Below are 19,120 nucleotides of genomic sequence, written 5' to 3' on the forward strand. Positions count from 1 at the left end.
AGTTATTCAAGACTTCAATGATAAGAGTGAAGGAATACCATTCAGATTAAAGTCGATTCCAAAGTGAATCAGCGCTTCCCTAGTGGCTCAGCTGGTAAAGAATCTATCCACCTGTAATGCAGGAGACCTGGGTTGGGAAGATCCCCTGGAGAAAGGAAAGGCCACTCACTCCAGTATTCTGGCCTGGAGAATTCCATGGAATGTGTACTCCATGGGGTTGCAAAGAGTTGGACCAGACTGAGCGACTTTCACTTTCAAAGTGAATCAGCCAGAAGGTAGAACAAGCAGCTTTTCCCACTAAAGTAGATCCCAGACACTTGCTTCTTGTTTCTTTACTTGTTTTCCGAGACCAAGGTAAAATAAACTATAAAAAGAGGAAAGTGCTGTGTTTTTTAAATGTTTTCACTACTACAGAAAAAGCAAGAGTGCAGGAACAATTCCCTGCGTGAATCCTGGGGTAGAGGCTGCTTGGCTGTCTTCCGGGAGTTCCTGCCACTCCCATCTTTCAGGTTGAAATGCTGAATGAACATGAAGGGTGCAAAGGCTGTTTTGGATTGGTCACCACCTTTCACTCAGATCAGTGGTAGGGCACTGAGAAAGCGTGGCACGTTGCTCTCAGAGCACCGGGAACCCTGAATGCCTCTCTTCCAAGTGCTTTTATGAAGTATTTCTTAATTGCTGTGAATTTTTCTCTTAAAAATTTTTTTTTTATTTTCAGGTGTTGGTAAATCATGCTTATTGCTACAGTTTACAGACAAGAGGTTTCAGCCTGTGCATGACCTTACTATTGGTAAGTGTTATAAAGAGATGAGACGCATTCACAAGTTTAGGGTAGTGGACATGGATATGCTAGAGGGCTCATTGCATTAGTAAGGAGTCAGAAATCAGTGAAACTAGATCTGTTGCTGTACCGGAGTTTAGTCTCCATCACTGGGTTTAAAATAACTGTATCTACAGTAAAAATAATATTACACAACTCTGTAAGAGTGGTTGGAATGCAGCAGACAATCATACTTGATCTTGATTGTATTTAACGATGGAACAGAAGATTGGGAGACAGTGTATCTCAAGATGGCTGGGTAACAGCAGAGACCGTGGACCAGTTTGTTGGAGTTCGGATCAGGGCTCTGCCACTAGCTGGACACACTCCTTCCCCACCCGATGCCTCAGATTCTTTGTCTGTAAAATGCGAAAAGTAGTAGGACTATCTCACAAAATTGTTACGTTCAGTAAGTGAGTTAATAAATGTGATGCATTGAAACAGTGCCTAGCAGTGTGGTAAGTGCTCCAGGCCTGCCTGTAATTATTAATCCAGAAAAACTGCCATCAAGCATTTTTTAGTTTCCTCAGTTGTGAAGAATAAATGAGAGTTCCTGATAAGAGATGGTCAACAAATTTTAGCTATCATTACTGTTAGCTCTACTGGTTGTTTTTAGTGATATTATTCATTAATATGCAAAAGTATAAAATTAAGTGAAAAACTAAAAACTTTAAGTAAGTATGCTCTTTCAGGGTTCTTAATCTGTTTTAAAAAATTACACCCTGAAAGCTAAAGAATCTAGATTTCTTCTTTTATGGCTGCAATAGAGATTAGTCAACCATGTATAAATAAGGTAATTGGAAATCTAGTTAAAGTTTGCAACTGATAGCTTAATGTGTATTTTCAGCCAGTGTCTGCTTGTTTTCTATAAGTATCATTAACTCACTGTTCATAACAAGATGATTCTCATGTCCTGTGTGAAGTACCAAATCGAAGATACAGTTTATAAATCAGACTATTTGATCAGTTGATGGTATTCACCCAAGCCTAATGTACTTTGTGCATATATTAAACATCTTTCCTTACTGGCTACTTATAGTAAGAACATGCAGATTCCATTTTCATCTTGGTAGTTTTAATTATATCTGCTAATGATGGGTAAGACAGGTGTTGCTCTTTCATGCTGGTTCTCATGATGCGTTTTAACTTGGGTGAGCTCTTTTTTTGTAGGATCTGTTCTTTAATAGGTCTGCACCTTGAGGCCACCTCTTAGGCATGACTCGGTCCTGAGACAGCTAGCCAGTTGTTTTTTTTATAGGATGCTGTCAAAAGTGTCTTCCTTTTCATTGAAGCACACCCTGTAGGGAGGATAGGCCTGAGCTGCTGTCAGAGGATAGGCTCTGCTGCGAAGAGAGATGGGGAAGTAGGTCGGAAGGAGTTCTCAGCAAACCATAACTCATGTGACTGCACCGGCCGGCTTCCCTCTGGGCTCGCTGATGGGAGGCCCTGGGAGTTCAGAGGAGAAAAGCAAAAAAAGCCAAGGGTCTTCTCCTCTCTCTGCCAGTGTTTACTGTGTGTTCTCCATGGCTTTAGTACAAGCCCCTGCCTGTCAGAGTCACTGGTGGTCTGGTTCCTGGGCTCTGGAAATCCTGGTTTCTCTCTCTGCCCCCCGGCTTGGGGACAGCAGCAGCTTCCGGCTGTTACTGATCTCTGGGTTGCATTACCTTCTGCTCCTTGGGTTTCTCAGCCCTGCCTTCAATGTAACCAATTCTGTACTTTAAATCCCCTCTGTTGTAAATGCTTAAGTATGGTTTCTATTTTTCTGGTTGGATGCCAACTACTATACTCATGACATCCATCACGAGAATTTATTTTTCTGACATAGAAATCATTTAGAAGGTCCTTAGTACATACTTTTTGTAGGAGTGTAGAATGATTGCTAAAGTAGGCATGAGGCAGTGTCTTGATCCTGCTGCACGCTTGCCTTTTACTTGATGAATAGAGGAAGGTGACAAGGTTAAGGTTGGTTCATGATGAATTATTATTAACTGATAGCAAAGAGGAAATAAAAGGCAAGGGAAGACTATATAAAATGTTCCTTACCCTTTGACTGCTATCTCAGTGAGAATTGTGCCAGAATCAAAGAGCCATCTATAATAGCTTCCTGGGCACAATTTCACTGAGGATCCAGACTCCAGCTTTGCCATCCAGAGGATGGCTTAGGGGCTGTTCCTCTGGACCAGCAGCATCAGCATTGTGTGGGAGTTGTTAAAGAATCTACTGGCTCCCATTCTGCAGCTCAGCAGGGTCTCCAGCTGATTCACATGAACATTAAAGGCTGAGAATCACTGGATCAGTGGCTTTTGTGAGTATGTGTGTGGATTCCCCAGGTGGAAATAGGCTTCATATTGTTGACCCTGTGCACACGCCCACACACATCCTGGCCCCTCGCTTCCTTTATTTGCGCTTCTTCTGAGATCCTGCTTCCACTGAGCTCCTCATCTGCACAGTCCTGCCCAGGACCTTTCTGTCACCAGAGTCTGGAACTACTCCAGGGTCTTGGATTCATGCGACTGCCTATCTGACCACCCCTGCCATCCTTTCAGCTCACACCTGGTTCCTAACACTAAAAGTTTATTTACCCCATCAGATGTAAAATCCATTGATTCTGCCATCTTTGTACTCTCACCTGTCTTGCTTTCTTACTTCTCTCCTTACCCAGCTTTAATTCTAAGCCTTATAGTATACCCTCAGCTGCCTTGTCCTCTCTCTTAGTTAGAGCCCACTCATTCCCACTATGTTTACTTTATTTCTTACTAGTGGACAGTTTGACAAATACTGATCCAGAAGCTAGGTCATTTACATGTTCATTACACCTTGCTTCCTCTCTCCCCCACTTTAAACCATCAGCCTCTAAAAAGTGACTGCTGAAAGTGAAAGTATACTCTTGGGGAAAAGGTGGTATTGTTTCCCATATCACGTGCCCCACAAGAGATCAATTAAAAGTATACCTTGTTTATTTGGGGTTCAATTTTCTGATAAAGTTATTTAGAATGTCATTGCCGAGAACTAGAAAGATAGCTTAAAAAACCTTTTGAACATCCGGTTCAGATCTCACAAAGACCATTTTCCTGATCTTAGAACATAAGGATACTGACAGGTTGTGATTGTAATGCTGCTGCTGCTGATAAGTCGCGTCAGTCGTGTTCGACTCTGTGCAACCCCATAGACAGCAGCCTACCAGGCTCCTCTGTCCCTGGGATTCTCCAGCCGAGAACACTGGAATGGGTTGCCATTGCCTTCTCTTTATGAAAACACTGTAAAAATCCAAAGAAAGTTAAATTCCCCATGTAAACTTGCCTTTCTAGAGTTTTTAAATATATGATAAACACACATACAAAGCTGTTCTCATTTACTCTTCCTCCGCGGATGTATTAAAGTACCTGTTCTTACTTTTGCCTTGACTGCAGCTTGTGAATGACAGTAATATTTGTGAATTGGAGGGAGAAAAGTCGCTGTTTGACTTTTCAACTCTTTAGTTTTTAGTGCGGCTAAACTTTTAAAAATATGTTTAAGAAACATTTCTGTGTCTTTTCTTTGAATTATGTGGTTTTATCTTTGCCCTCTCTACTACTAGTTTTCTTTAGTAAGATTCATTGATGCTTTTTGTTATGACTTTCAAGCCTTACTAAGGAAGGGATCCCCTTTCGTGTGTATGAATTATATACATATTCTTTAAAATATTCTTCTCATACTATAAATTTATACTTCATCTGGTATATGGTCATGTAGGTTATTTTCTTTAATCCCTACATAACTTGTGGCCCCACACTGTTAATTAAATAAGCCATCCTTTCTTATTTGACTTAGCCTTTGTTATCTGCTAAATCTCTGTATATATGTCAGCCTGTTTGGGGACTCTCTTTTTTTTTTTTTTTTTCTATTTCATGAGGCAGTATCATACTGGCATTTACAGTCACTTTCTAGTTATTTAATATGTGATTGACGGTTTTCCTTTCCTAAAAATTTTCTAAATTTCTAAAAAATTTTCTGAATTTTCTTAATTATTTTTGTATATTTGTTCTCCAGTTGAACTTTAGTCTGTTTGCCAAATTGCAAAAATTTTAGTGAGGCTTTTAAAATTTGGTAGGAAGTATATTAAATTTATGGACTAGTTTGGAGACAGTTTATGTTTTTACTGTATTAAGATTAGCAATTTATACACATAAGATGTTTTCTTTTATTCCAGCTTTTAAAATGCTCTTTGGTAAAGTTTTACATAAGGTCTTGTGCTTTGACATTATTTTTATATTTTATGGATTTTGTTGCTATTGTAAACGGGTTTTCCCCACCATTATTATTGTTTAATTATTTTGCATGTTCTAGGTAGACATTTTGGCCTTATCTATAAGTCACAGTTTTTTCTTAGCTAATATCTATATCTTTTGTTTTTGCTAGTATCTATAGTTTTGTTTCTAGGAGTATCAGCCTTCTTCGCCACCAGTCTCTGTTTTGAACTTCTGCAGTTTCTAAGTTCCAGGAGTACATCCTTTAAGATGGTCTAAGGAAGACTCTTTATGGCTGTTAACTTGATACCAGCCCTGCTGTCTGCTTTGGCAGTGCCATCTGCAGGGAGGAGCCTCATCCTGCCTCCGCACCTCCACGTGCCCTGGCTCTGGCAGGGGGCCCTTTTTCACTGGGGCTGTCAGCAGCAGTCACCTCATGAGGTCGTGTCATTATTAGTTAGAAATCTTGGAGTATAGTATGAAATAATAATGGGTCCATGCAAAATACTTACTGTGTGCCAGGCAGTAAGTATATGGTAACTAAGGCATGTGGTAACTTTATTTTGAATTGAAGTATAACTAATTTACAATGTTAAGTTAGTTTCAAGTGTACAGCAAAGTGAATCAGTCATACATATATACATATATGTGTTCTTTTTCAGATTCTTTTCCATTATAGGTTGTTACAAGATCTTGAGTACTGTGCTGTACAGTAGGTCTCTGTTGTTTACCTATTTTAATGTAGTAGTGTGTCTGTGTTTATCCCAGACTCCTAATTTATGTCTACCCCCCCATCCCCTTTGATAACCATAAGTTTGTTTTCTGTGTCTGTATTTCCATTTTTATAAATAAGTTCATTTGTATCATTTCTTAGATTCTACATATGTAATAACTCTTAATCTTGAAATTTTGAGATGGGTATCGTTAATATGATTTACACATAAGAAAAACTAAAACAGAAGAGATATAGTAACTTGCTCAGGGTCACACAGTTAGTTGGTATTGATTGTTAAATACTAAATAAATGTTTACTATGCAAGGATGCAAGCACTTACTCTACAAGGATGATCACGATCCAGAGGTAATTTAGAAAGTGTGTATTTACGCTCAGTGTTTTGTCCTGGAAGGCTGGAAGTGAGTAACATCTGAAAAAATAAGCATCACTCCCTGACAGTGTCAGGTAAATGAGGCCTGGCCTTTGGCTCCACAGATAATTTCTCTGGCAGCCAGAATTGGCTGTTAATTGAAAATGTATCTGGGAAGAGAGGCTCAAGGGCGTAGGGGATGATGGTTTATCTCATTAAAAAAAAGAGAAAACTTTCTAAATAAGCTTCTTAAGCATATACACACACACAAACACATACACCCCGATTTAAAATTTTTACAGTCCAGAGGAGATGTGTAAGGTTTGGGGTTTTTGTTTCTAAAATTTCTAGGACACTTCAGATTTCAGCATTTTCTTTTGCCATATAGAATACAAAGGTAAAGCCAGCACTAAATGAACCCAGTTATGAGATGGTAAATTGGAAAGAGTTATGTTTTTGAAGCTAAACTTGAATTCTTTGTTTCTGTTTCACTTGATAGGAAGACAGAAATCATAGTTTTTCAGTAATCAACTGTGCTTGTCAGTTTTTTCTTATCTCATTCCTGGATAAGATAGTAGTAGCCTTTTAAAACTAGTTTATTGGCTTCTTGTTTTTGTTCTCTGTCCTGATTCTATTAATAAGTGAAGTTAAAATGGCAATCTTTCTGTATTTTCCTGCTTTAGAAACAGTCTTGATTTTCATATAACATGGTTTTAAAATTAGGTGTGTTTTTAGAGGCAAAATCTTTGAAGACTTTTTAAGCATCAGTAGTCTCTGTGTATATACTTTGAATAAAGGGCTAAATATGCCAAAACTCAATTGTGGGTTAAGTTAAGCAAAGGGATTATTAGAGTATCTAGATTATTAGGGATATTAAAGTGTCTGGAGTTTTATGTAGAATTCACAAGAGGTTGGGGACGTGGACTTGGAAATGGGCAGGAGTGAAGCATCCTAAGAGGCTTGAAAGCAGAAACCATAACAGCCATCCTCCCATCAAAGGATGGAATGGTTGCCAGTCAGTTTGAGTACCTTCATCCCTCTGCTCAGGGTGCTGGTCCTTGCTTGCCTTGCCTACCCATCCATGGTGTCAGTCAAGGGTCTGTTTCTAATTTGCCATTGTTTTTCATCAAATTTGATGTTACATATTGGATTTAAGAAATCTTGAATCCCATTGAGCAATGCAGAGGTTTTTGGATAGTGGTTAAAAGCTTTTCCATGACAGTGGGAGGAAAACCAGGATTTCTCTCTGTGGCTACAATAGATTCATGAAAAGGCTTCCATGTTGTCAACTATCTTGCTGATCTGTAGAATTTTGTACTTTAGGACATTCTTTTTAAATAGTGGGCATTTCAAAGAGCATCTGTACCGTCCTTAGCCGCTAGTTTCTTTCCTCAGCCACTCATTTTCGTGTCACTGAGTAAGCTGGTGGATTGTTGTTTCGGGTATCCCCCCACCCTGTGGCATAGACGGTATATGACTATATGCATATAGATAGGTAGATGTGTAAACACTGTAGTGGTTTTATATGAGGTTAATTGTACAGTTTTGCATTTTTCTTCCTAGTACATCCTGACTCCTAGGTCTTTTCTCTGGCTTTTCCTGTATTTCTGAGTCTGAGAAACATACCATTAGTTTCTGTGTATTGACTTTGCCCCTAGCATGGAAAAAATAATAAAATACAGAATAAAAACTCAATCAAGTTACATATCCTGAAAGGGTAAATCACCTTTATATTTCACCTTCCTGATCACAGTTGGGGGAATTATAGGAGATGCTGAAATGAAATTCTGGCACTGGGCAGTGTGCCCTTCCCTGGGCAACTAAAAGCTGTTTTTCTGCCAGGATGACATCTGGTTTCTGGGGACCATGTGTGTCTCCCCGTCACCCTGACTCTGATCTAAATACTGAAAGAACACACTCCAAGCAGTAATGATTTGGTGTAATGTAAGTGATAGACTTCTTGCAGAGTCTCCTTCACAGCTGTTTGCTCTTCTGAAATTATCCCCTCTTTTTCTCCTCCTCCTATTTTGATGATTGAATGAGTATTTTCAAAAGATGGTAAATTCAAGGAAAAAAGCCAGAGTAGTAAGCTGATAAGTGTAAAGTTTGTATTTCCTTAACCTGCAATCCTGTCTCCTGTAATTTGCCAAAAATCATAATCATAAGTTGAAAAATATATGCAGAAAATTCATTTCAGCATTAACTACTTAGTGAAGATTTGAAAACAATCAAAATTTGTAGCAATAGAGTACCAACTTAATAAAATGCATGTATATCTAAAGATACATAACACAGAGGACTATTATATGGCCATTAAAAATAATGGTTTAGTTTTATATAATTTTTTTTAATTGAAAAAGTACTTTGTGGTATGGAATAATGTTTATGACACAGTGACTGAAAAGCAAATTGCAGGACAGCATTTATGTATTCCCATTTATATAAAACTGTATGCTTCTGTGTGTATTTATTCATGGTGAGATGTCTGAAAATCTGTTTAAACAGTGGTCATCTCTAGTGAATGAACTTGCAGATTTCCTTCCTAGTTGATAACCCATGATGGAACTAAGACTATGATGTTGAAATTCATCTGTCCATTTTAGTGATTGTTAAACCACATTAATAGTTTTTAAGAAATTGGTTCTTGAATCTCATTTCTAGTTATTTTTAATATTATTGAGCCTGCAAAACATGAAGGCCACAAATATCTTAGTGTTAAATTATATTCTTAGCCGATGTCTTATGAATACCTCTGCCTTAACTTATACATTTTCTAAGGATGGGAGCTGTATTTGTTAATCTGTGTATTATTTGGCATAGCATGTCCTAGAAATACCCTTTTATTTATTTTTTTTTTGTGATTAATAGCTCAGTTTATTAGCTATTTTAATAAAGTAAATCCTTATAGTGAAAACAACATACTAGAAATAGCTTTTTAAAAGCTTTTTTTATGATATGCTTACAAAGGGTCAGACCTAAGTGAAAACATCCACCACAGTGGTAATATAATGAGTAAAGCTGAACACTGCGCAGACAGACTGACTCTTTAAAGCCAGATTAGCTTCTTGACACCATGAAGATCATACTCTGAATTTGTATGAGGGCAGCTTCTAAACATAGTTGGTCTTAATTTAACAATGCAAAAATTCCACTTTCTCAGTTATGATCAAGTTTCAGAGAGGAGTTCCTTTGGTCTTAATGACATTTACTCCTGAACCTCGTTGCCTTTCCGATGCCTCTTCATTCTTGAATAGGGACTTATTGTATCATCCGTCACAAAATCATATAGCACTTTTATCCAGGAATTGTAGTGGGGGAGGTTGTCATAGTACTCAGCAGCTATTTTCCTCACCAGGGGAAGGCTTTTTCCGGGAATGTTGGGAAAGTCGTGGTGTTCATTATGGTAACCCATATTGAAGGTGAGTAAATTCAGAGGCCCATAATATGAGTAAGTTTCATGTCCTTTTAAGAACATATAATGTTCAGCTATAAAATGTCCAGAAATCGGGTGCAAACCTAGGCCAAGTAAGGAGGCTGCCAACATGTAGACTAAAGATTTAACTCCCAAAACATAGTAAATCACGATGTCAAAAGTGATCTGGATCACAGTATTGATTATTTCCAGATAAGAGATTGGTTTGGGGTTGATGAACAGAGGTCGAAAAGCATAAAAGAGAGGCTGAAGGATGACCCATATAAACTTTCTGAAAGTAGTACAGAAGAACCAGCCTTCAAAGTCGGTTGGAATGTCCACATCGATGCCGTCGCCTCCAAAGGTATCGATGATGATCCATGTGATATCTCTTAAAGGAAATTGAATATGGGACACCAATAGGGAGATTGGCAAATATTCCAAACCAACGATTCCACATAGCTTTGCAATGGCCAAAGGCACTGTTGTGGGAAACTTCATGAATAGCCAGAGTCATTGAATGATTAATGCAGCTGCCAAAGGCATATGCCCAAAACAGGACCCATTTCCAGTCTAAGTCCTTTACTAAGTAAAATGCAACAAACTGAGTGAGAACCATCATAATTACAATCCATATCAAGTTGGAATCAGGTTTCATTAAGGATTTTATCTCTGGATACTTTGCCAGGATCTCCTGGCGCCGAGTGGCGTGCGGCTGGTCGGTGTAGACCCACTAGAAGTCTTCCCGCGAAACGCGGTTCCCCATGGCGGCGGCTCACGGGCCAGCGGCGGCCTCTCGCTCCTATCCCCTCTCCTCCCGGGCGGAGGCGAAAGCCTAGAAATACCCTTTTTAAAAAAAAATCCTTAAATGTGAAATATATTTCCACTAATTTGCCTAACAAAACACTTTCTGTTCTATTCAGGTGTTGAGTTTGGTGCTCGAATGATAACTATTGATGGAAAACAGATAAAACTTCAGATATGGGATACGGTAAGTATAGCGAAAATACCTTGTATGACCTCAGTAAAGTCATTTTGTAAAAGTACATTGTTGTGTTTTTGTTCAGTTTTAATGTTATCTTATGACTGTTATGGTTTGTTAGACACCGACGTTCCCTGCAACCATGACATAAAATGTGGTAACAGAAAAGATTCATTTTTATCATGCAATATTTTCAACAGAGATATGCTAGGTGTCAGGTATAGGGGAACATATTTGAGCAAATTCTCAGGCTGTGGGATCTAAATAGAAATGCTCCAGAAACTATGTTTTTAAGAAAAACAAGCAGTATGTCTAAAGTATACATGTGAATTAAAATATATGAATGTCAGTACCATAGAGTCACTTGATCTGATAGTTTATTAGTTTATTCTAAAAGTATGATTTAGTCAGCACTTGATGCTACTTTGCTCCCAGTCCTGTCGTTTACATTCATCGAATGCCAGTTCAGTATCCTGTCACATAGTTTTTAATGGCAGTTTCTCATCTGAACCACGGAAAGTTATTTGCATGACTATTTTCTTTATTTTCCCATCTTCTGCATAAAAGAGAAGTACTTTATTGTATAGATTTGATATGTAGAGACCTCAAAGAGCCTTTGCTTATGTGGCTTATAGCTATCACTATCACTAGAGATTAAAGCTGAGAAACTTATTAAACAGTTCGTTATTAATTGATTATAGAATAACCCTGATTAAGCTCATTGTATATTAGGGTAAACAATGCAATTTTTATGGAATTTGACCATTTTCTCAAGACAAAAAGCTATTTTCCAGTGTGAAGAGTGTCATTTTGTTACATTTTGAAAATTGTCTTTACACTCTGCTTAGTAGAAGACAGCTGGATTCTTGTGTCGCCCTCTGCATCAAGTCTCTTGTGTGCTGTTTTCTTGAAGTCTGTGAAGAGAATGGCCACGCCCATCGGAACAAGACGCAGTTTCCCCTCAGTCAGTCTCTCCCCTCGGGAAGCTTCCATAAGCCTCTTATCCTTCTCCATCAGAGAGCAGACAGACTGAAAACCACAGTCACAGAAAACTATCCAATCTAATCACATGGACCACAGCCTTGTCTAATTCAGTGAAACTATGAGCCATGCCATGTAGGGTCACCCAAGACGGATGGGTCATGGTGGAGAGGTCTGACAAAATGTGGTCCACTGGAGAAGGAAATGGAAGCCACTTCAGTATTCTTGCCTTGAGAACCCCATGAACAGTATGAAAAGGCAAAAAGATAAGACACTGAAATATGAACTCCCCAGGTCGGTAGGTGCCCAGTATGCTACTGGACGGCATCACCGACTCAGTGGACATGAGCTTGAATAAACTCCGGGAGTTGGTGATGATGGACAGGGAGGCCTGGCATGCTGCAGTCCATGGGGTCGCAAAGAGTCGGACACAGCTGAGCAACTGAACTTAACTGAACTGATGAAGAGAATACAACCTCACACAAATAGGTAGTTGGGGAATGGAGGGCCTCATGGGCCCTTCAGGAGTCTCAGGGACTCCCAGGGGTCCAGGTATCCCACTGTAAGCACCACTACCTTAGGGCAATTAAGACTTAATTCTTCACTGAACCCTAGTTGAGAAAACCCAAAAGGTTTAGGACAACAAACAGCATGTCTCTAAACTAGCAAATGAACTGGAAAATACGGGGAATTTTACTGCCGCATGCCCCTGGTCTTTTTTTTTCTTCCTAATCTTGCAGTCTTAGTGTCTCACCTATCACCTTTAATAGCCATTACTGAAGGAAGGTACCTTGAAGAATATTCAGTCTCACAGACTGAAGTCTCAAGAACACTGAGAGAATTTCTGAAGGCTGTCATGAGACCTAGGTTTCCTCATCTTTCCTATGTAGCACACAGTCATCCCACAATGCGAAACCCTAAATCTCTGCCTTGCTCTGTTCCAGAATCATGTATGGGACCTCTGTTTTTATGCTTCCTTGTTTCCTCTCTCTGCAGTGCAAATTTATGCATACACCATTTCTTAGTGTTTCCTCCACCCCCAACCTGTAGCATCTCGTAACTTTCAGGATTTATGTTCTCTCAAGCAACGAGACTTCAAAACTGCGTAGAAAAGAGAAAAGTAAAATATGCAAATCCCTTCTTTCCTAGAGATTTTAATTAATGATCTCTAACCAAAAGGATGATGCTGTAAAAGTGCTGCACTCAATATGCCAGCAAATTTGGAGAACTCAGCAGTGGCCACAGGACTGGAAAAGGTCAGTTTTCATTCCAATCCCAAAGAAAGGCAATGCCAAAGAATGCTCAAACGACCGCACAATTGCACTCATCTCACACGCTAGTAAAGTAATGCTCAAAATTCTCCAAGTCAGGCTTTAGCAATACGTGAACCGTGAATTTCCAGATGTTCAAGCTGGTTTTAGAAAAGGCAGAGGAACCAGAGATCAAATTGCCAACATCTGCTGGATCATGGAAAAAGCAAGAGAGTTCCAGAAACACATCTATTTCTGGTTTATTGACTATGCCAAAGCCTTTGACTGTGTGGATCACAAGAAACTGTGGAAAATTGTGAAAGAGATGGGAATACCAGACCACCTGACCTGCCTCTTGAGAAATCTATATGCAGGTCAGGAAGCAACAGTTAGAACTGGACATGGAACAACAGACTGGTTCCAAATAGGAAAAGGAGTACATCAAGGCTGTATATTGTCACCCTGCTTATTTAACTTCTGTGCAGAGTACATCATGAGAAACGCTGGACTGGGAGAAGCACAAGCTGGAATCAGGATTGCTGGGAGAAATATCCATAACCTCAGATATGCAGATGACACCACCCTTATGGCAGAAAGTGAAGAGGAACTAGAAAGCCTCTTGATGAAAGAGGAGAGTGAAAAAGCTGGGTGGATGTGAGAGTTGGACTGTGAAGAAAACTGAGCACCAAAGAATTGATGCTTTTGAACTGGTGTTGGAGAAGACTCTTGAGAGTCCCTTGGACTGCAAGGAGATCCAGCCAGTCCATTCTGAAGGAGATCAGCCCTGGGATTTCTTTGGAGGGAATGATGCTGAAGCTGAAACTCCAGTACTTTGGCCAGCTCATGTGAAGAGTTGAGTCATTGGAAAAGATTCTGATGCTGGGAGGGATTGGAGGCGGGAGGAGAAGGGGACGAACGAGGATGAGATGGCTGGATGGCATCACGGACTTGATGGACGTGAGTCTGAGTGAACTCCGTGAGTTGGTGAGGGACAGGGAGGCCTGGCGTGCTGCAATTCATGGGGTCGCAGAGTCAGACACGCCTGAGTGACTGAACTGAATTGAACCAAAAGGAAATTATTTTCTACTTCTGTATTAATAGTTTTTCTTCTTTTCCAGAAGTGATGTTTTACAGAAACATTCTTGTGCAACCCAAATCCTTTACTGTAGTGTGAACTAAACTACTTATTATTCTTTAATATGTTTTTCATATATTGTGCCTTGCATAAATGCTTTGCTTGAAGTCACTCTACATTAATGTCTGCCTCCCACCTGTGGTCTCCTGTTTTTCTTACATGATAATGTTAAAAGAATCTGAAGTCAGCAGTTACATCCTCTTAAGTCTTTTTACAAAGTAAATATTATTAAATTTGTCAAAGCATTCAACATCTCTTCTTTCCTAGATCTTTACAACCTTTATTTTTCTTCTCAGAATCTTCTTAAGTTTCTATATGAAATTCCCTTTAAAAACCTAGAATTAAATAGTCCTGGTTGACTTTTTGTCCATCCTTGCTGTTGACACTGCTGCTGCTGCTGCTAAGTCACTTCAGTCGTGTCCGACTCTGTGCGACCCCATAGACGGCACCCACCAGGCTCCCCCGTCCCTGGGATTCTCCAGGCAAGAACACTGGAGTGGGTTGCCATTTCCTTCTCCAGTGCATGAAACTGAAGAGTGAAAGTGAAGTCGCTCAGTCGTGTTCGACTCTTAGCGACCCCCATGGACTGCAGACCACCAGACTCCTCCATCCATGGAATTTTCCAAGCAAGAGTACTGGAGTGGGGTGCCATTGCCTTCTCCTGCTGTTGACACTAAGACAGCCTAAAAATTACTGTTATTCTTGTTAATCTTGCTGTCATCCAAACCAGAAGTCTTACTCTTGCATGCATGTAAACTTCAGAATCTTTTTCCTTGATAACAGCAGTCGTTGATCACAGGTCTAGATTTTTAAGTCGAGTGAAGTACCTGAGATTCCATGTTTGGGCCCTGGACAGCTCAGTTGACTACTTAGAAATCCTTTTTTCTTTTTGGCTCTCAGCTGTGTTCCATGTAGCTAGAGTTGTTAGATAAATGACTAACAATGAAACTAAAAGGTATTACTATAGTATTGATTCTCACAAATGTTAATTTTCTAACATTATTGGCTGTTTGGGATCATTCAAGATGACACATTTAAGTGTCTGCTATAAATAAACTTCACTATTCTGAATTAGGCTATCCAACAAGGAGCTCTAAGGAGGAAAAAAGATAAGCCTGTACATAGTGTGTTCATTTGATCTAATCAATAGTATTAGACCCATATGATCACATGAAATTGTTTTTGGATTTGTGAGGGGGAAAGGCTAAGTATCGGCTCTGGTGGACAAGCTTCCTAGCTTTGTGAGAGGATTATGGAGCTTGAACTGGTCCTCAGAGGGAATAGATAGTGGGGAAGTAGAAGAGAAAAATTTTCAGACAAAGAGTTAAAACATAGGTACAGAAGCAGAATATTCAGAATATGGATAGAATACCAGTAGGAAAAAAAATGGCTGTATGAATAAGACTTTTATTGAATAATAATATAAAATTCTAGAGAAACAGAAATCAGATGCCCAAGAGGTTAGGATTTACATTCAGGGTAAGGATTTTTGAATGCTAGCTTGATGCATGTAGAGTTGTATATTAATGGAGGTAACAGAAGAGGAGGAGCAGTTAAATTACCAAACGGGTTACTATAAAAATTGTTATCAATGGAAAGGCACATAGAGAAGCCAATTTGGGGGAATCTTTATATCCTTGGCTGCTTTTAGGAGTCCCTTTCTGCAAATAATGCTATATCTTGTTCAGTTTCAAACTTCTAAAATCTCTTTAAACAACCATCTTATAGTGAAGAGGATGAAAAACATCTATATATCCTAAATTGATTTTCTTTTCACTTAAAACAGTATCAGTTGATCACAGTTTGGACAGGTTTATATTAAAGTGTTTTTTAAAGACTAGATTACTTTGCCTTAATATGATCAAGATAATTAACCATTGGGCTAGCTTTCTGCAGTCTTTAGTAGGCCAGAGTATGGAATATTGTTCCTACATGTCAGGTCTCAAGAAACTTGTGAATACTGATCTTTGCTTATTACAGAGTAATCATAGATTTTAAGATGCATAGCTACGTTCATAATAATCACTTGGAATGTTGTCATTTTTTGCTTCAATTTTTGTTTGATTTTGTAATTATGGCAAGATCCAGATCCAGATCCACTGATTTAGTATAAAGTGATGCATAATATACATTATTTCCATATTGCAACTTGTTTGTTCTTTGTAAAACAATTCAGGAGGAATGGGAATGATATACAGATATGTGCTGATCTCATAATAGTTCTTCTGTATGACCTGTAGCAATGTACAGTTAACCCTTGAACAGTGTGGGCTTAGGGTTGCCAACCCTCCGTGGTCAAAAATCTGGATATATAGTTGGCCCTTCTTCTCCATGGTTCTTCCTATCCGTGGTTCTTCCATGTCCGTGGATTCAACCAACCTCAGACTATTTTCCATTGAAAAAGTTCCACATATAAGTGAACCCACACAGTTCAAAACCATGTTGTTCAAGGGTCAACTATATTCATTTTAATTCATCCCACAAAAGATCCCACCAAGATTGATTTAAAGAACTTTTACGTTTGCTCTTTGTATAGACTTGGGAAATAGAAGAGCTCTAAACGTGATTTTCGTCTTGAACACATAAAATACTTAAGCTTTTTTGTATTGTTTACCACGTAATCTTTCCTTGGTATATATCATTCACAGTGAAGTAAATCTGTTAAAAATCTAGTCCTTAGTTTTCCCATGCTAAGCAGTTAAAGAGGAAATTCCCATAAGACTGGCCTTTTGAACTTGGATTTGAGAGAATTTTTTTTTAAGCTGTGTCCCAATAAATTATATAAAAATAATTATAAGTAGTTTCATACTTCCAGCTAGTATCTATCTAGTGTTTTAACCTCAAACTCTGTGAAATGAGTTGGCTCTTTTTACAGCCCTTTTATGTGATGGCTTTCTCAGTATCTAATTTATCACAAGACATAGTGCCAGAATTACCTTTTAAGTTACCAAAAGAAGGTCTCATTCTTTAGTTTCCACTGGGAGGAGTTCTTTTTTACTGAATCTTAGTATGTTAGGACCTACTGATGTCCACTCATTTAAGTGGACATCAGTATGGATGTGACATCAGGATGGAGTGATAATCGTGTGGTGCATTTGCCTGAGACATTAGAATTCATTCTTTCACTCAGCAGGCGTTCTCTGCATGTCTGGTGTGTGCCAGACCCAGTGCTAGGCCCTGGGAGGATAGTAAGAACCACAGTAACAGCACCTGAGTATTACTACTAGAACAGGGCAGAACCTGAGCTGTCCGTGTGCATTCTGAGGATGGGATGGACTGAATATTTACGCTGAAAGATCAGAACTCAGAATGCAAGGAGTTAGTAGATTTTTAATTAAAAAATTGTGAAAACAGGCTTTGTTGTGTACTTAATTTACATGCCTTTTTTTTTCTTAAAGGTTGAAATGATTTAAAATGAAGTTACTTTCGATAAGAACTGCCTCAATTTTAAACTCAGAGGCAAAAGGCATATCCCACACCAGCCTTTCTTAAAAAGCAGAACACTAGTGCCACTAGTAGAAGAGAGAAATTAACTAGTATCTCTGAAGTCTGTTTTCACAAGTGGGTATTAAGATGACTTTTATGCCCTCCTGCCTTTTGACAAGCATTATATATCAAATACAGAGAAAATTGATTAAGTGTAGAGAAAAGAATTTCATAAATTCAGAACCGTTTTCTGTTTTTCATAATAAAATGATTGCTCAAAGAATTCCATCTGATCACTGTTGAAAGCTCACTGCAGTTTATGATATAACTGATAAAATCTGCATCCTTGGCCTTCCAACAACCTTTACACCAGCAGATGGTGGGCGTAAAGATGTCATTCATCATTTATTTACAATGGACTTTATTTATTCTAGTGTCAACAGCTGCCCCAGGGAGTGGGTTATTGAATTCAAATGTGAGGCTCTGGGTTATTTGCTTCCTTTCAAATTTGTCTTCAGAGCTTAGTTGCTAGGAGTCCATTCTGTGTTCTAATAATGATTCATGTATTGTGAAGCCGTTCAGTAAATTGGGTTGTCAGGGATTGCCAAAAAAGGTTTCGAGGTCTTGTTTTGGTGGGTGGGGGGTGTGGATTGCATGTGCGTCTGGTTGACTTGAGCAGTAGTGGTATTATGTGGCTTTTTCCTAAGACTGGTGAAGTTAGGATTTCTTCTTTTCCTTCATGTACTCTCTCCCTGTCCATATATATTCCACATATGAATAATAAGAAATCGTAGAGGACTGCTTATTAAAGGCAACTCTCCACCTTTTCTTCTCTCCTCACAGGCGGGGCAAGAGTCCTTCCGTTCCATCACAAGGTCATATTACAGAGGAGCAGCAGGGGCTTTGCTGGTGTATGATATTACAAGGTGAGGACTTGCAGATGGTTTCGCTCAGTGGTCAATGCAGAGAATTTTTCTGAATATCAGTAGTAAAAGTATAATTTCGCCTTTTTGTCCTGACTGCTTGCCTTTAAAACCTCTGTATCTTGAATTAAATTTAAATTTCCTACAGAAATCTGTAACTTAGTTTCTCTCTTATATAAATAAGCATTCCAAGTTGATCAGTTTGGTAATGATATTTATACATTGGAATTTCCTGAAGTGAGGTTACATTTAATTCCTAAACTGAACTCTAGTCATTGAGCCATGACTCCAGATACTATACTTAAAATCTGTTTCTTGTTTCATCATTGTATATGGCTTAAAATAATCTTTAATGGAATGTATACTGTTCATTGTACAGCACTAGGGAAAATACTTTGAAAATAGTCATCAGATTATCATTTGTGTTTAGGAGAGACACATTCAACCACTTGACAACCTGGTTAGAAGATGCCCGCCAGCATTCCAATTCCAACATGGTCATTATGCTTATTGGAAATAAAAGGTAAAAAGACTATATCTTTAAATCTTTCTTGCATAATGGTGAAGATGGATAGCTGTTACCACTGTTAAAGTGCCTGTTTTGTACATTGTCCAAAATATAAGTAATTGATTTCTTAAATTATGAAAATTTTAGAATATAAGAAGTTTCTTTTGGTTTCTAAAATACAGATCATAAGCTTTATTGGAATTTATTATTATTTGAAATAGTTTTTGTTGGAAGCTGTATTTTAAAGAATATTTTTATGGAGTTTTATCTGATTGAAAGTGAAAGTCAGTTCACTCAGTCGTGCCCGACTCTGCAACACCATGGACTATAGCCTTCTAGGCTCCTCCGTCCATAGGATTTTCAGATAAGAAT

The 19,120-nt window shown here is 38.7% G+C and overlaps 1 protein-coding gene and 1 pseudogene across 3 annotated transcripts in view; one reads left to right on the forward strand and one right to left on the reverse strand.

The window, feature by feature from the left end:
• RAB2A (RAB2A, member RAS oncogene family) overlaps positions 1–19,120 on the forward strand; it is a 68,387-nt gene that overhangs the window by 24,099 nt on the left and 25,168 nt on the right. For all 3 annotated transcript variants that reach the window (XM_040261275.1, XM_040261276.1, XM_040261277.1), the window contains 4 exons: positions 719–790; positions 10,467–10,534; positions 18,161–18,243; positions 18,671–18,763. In XM_040261275.1, coding sequence (XP_040117209.1) covers positions 719–790; positions 10,467–10,534; positions 18,161–18,243; positions 18,671–18,763 — 316 coding nt within the window. The remainder of the gene's footprint in view (positions 1–718; positions 791–10,466; positions 10,535–18,160; positions 18,244–18,670; positions 18,764–19,120) is intronic.
• Positions 8,979–10,377, reverse strand: LOC120878604 (annotated as a pseudogene).

This window comes from Oryx dammah, unplaced genomic scaffold, assembly GCF_014754425.2.
Source record: "Oryx dammah isolate SB20612 unplaced genomic scaffold, SCBI_Odam_1.1 HiC_scaffold_19, whole genome shotgun sequence".
Taxonomy (NCBI): domain Eukaryota; kingdom Metazoa; phylum Chordata; class Mammalia; order Artiodactyla; family Bovidae; genus Oryx; species Oryx dammah.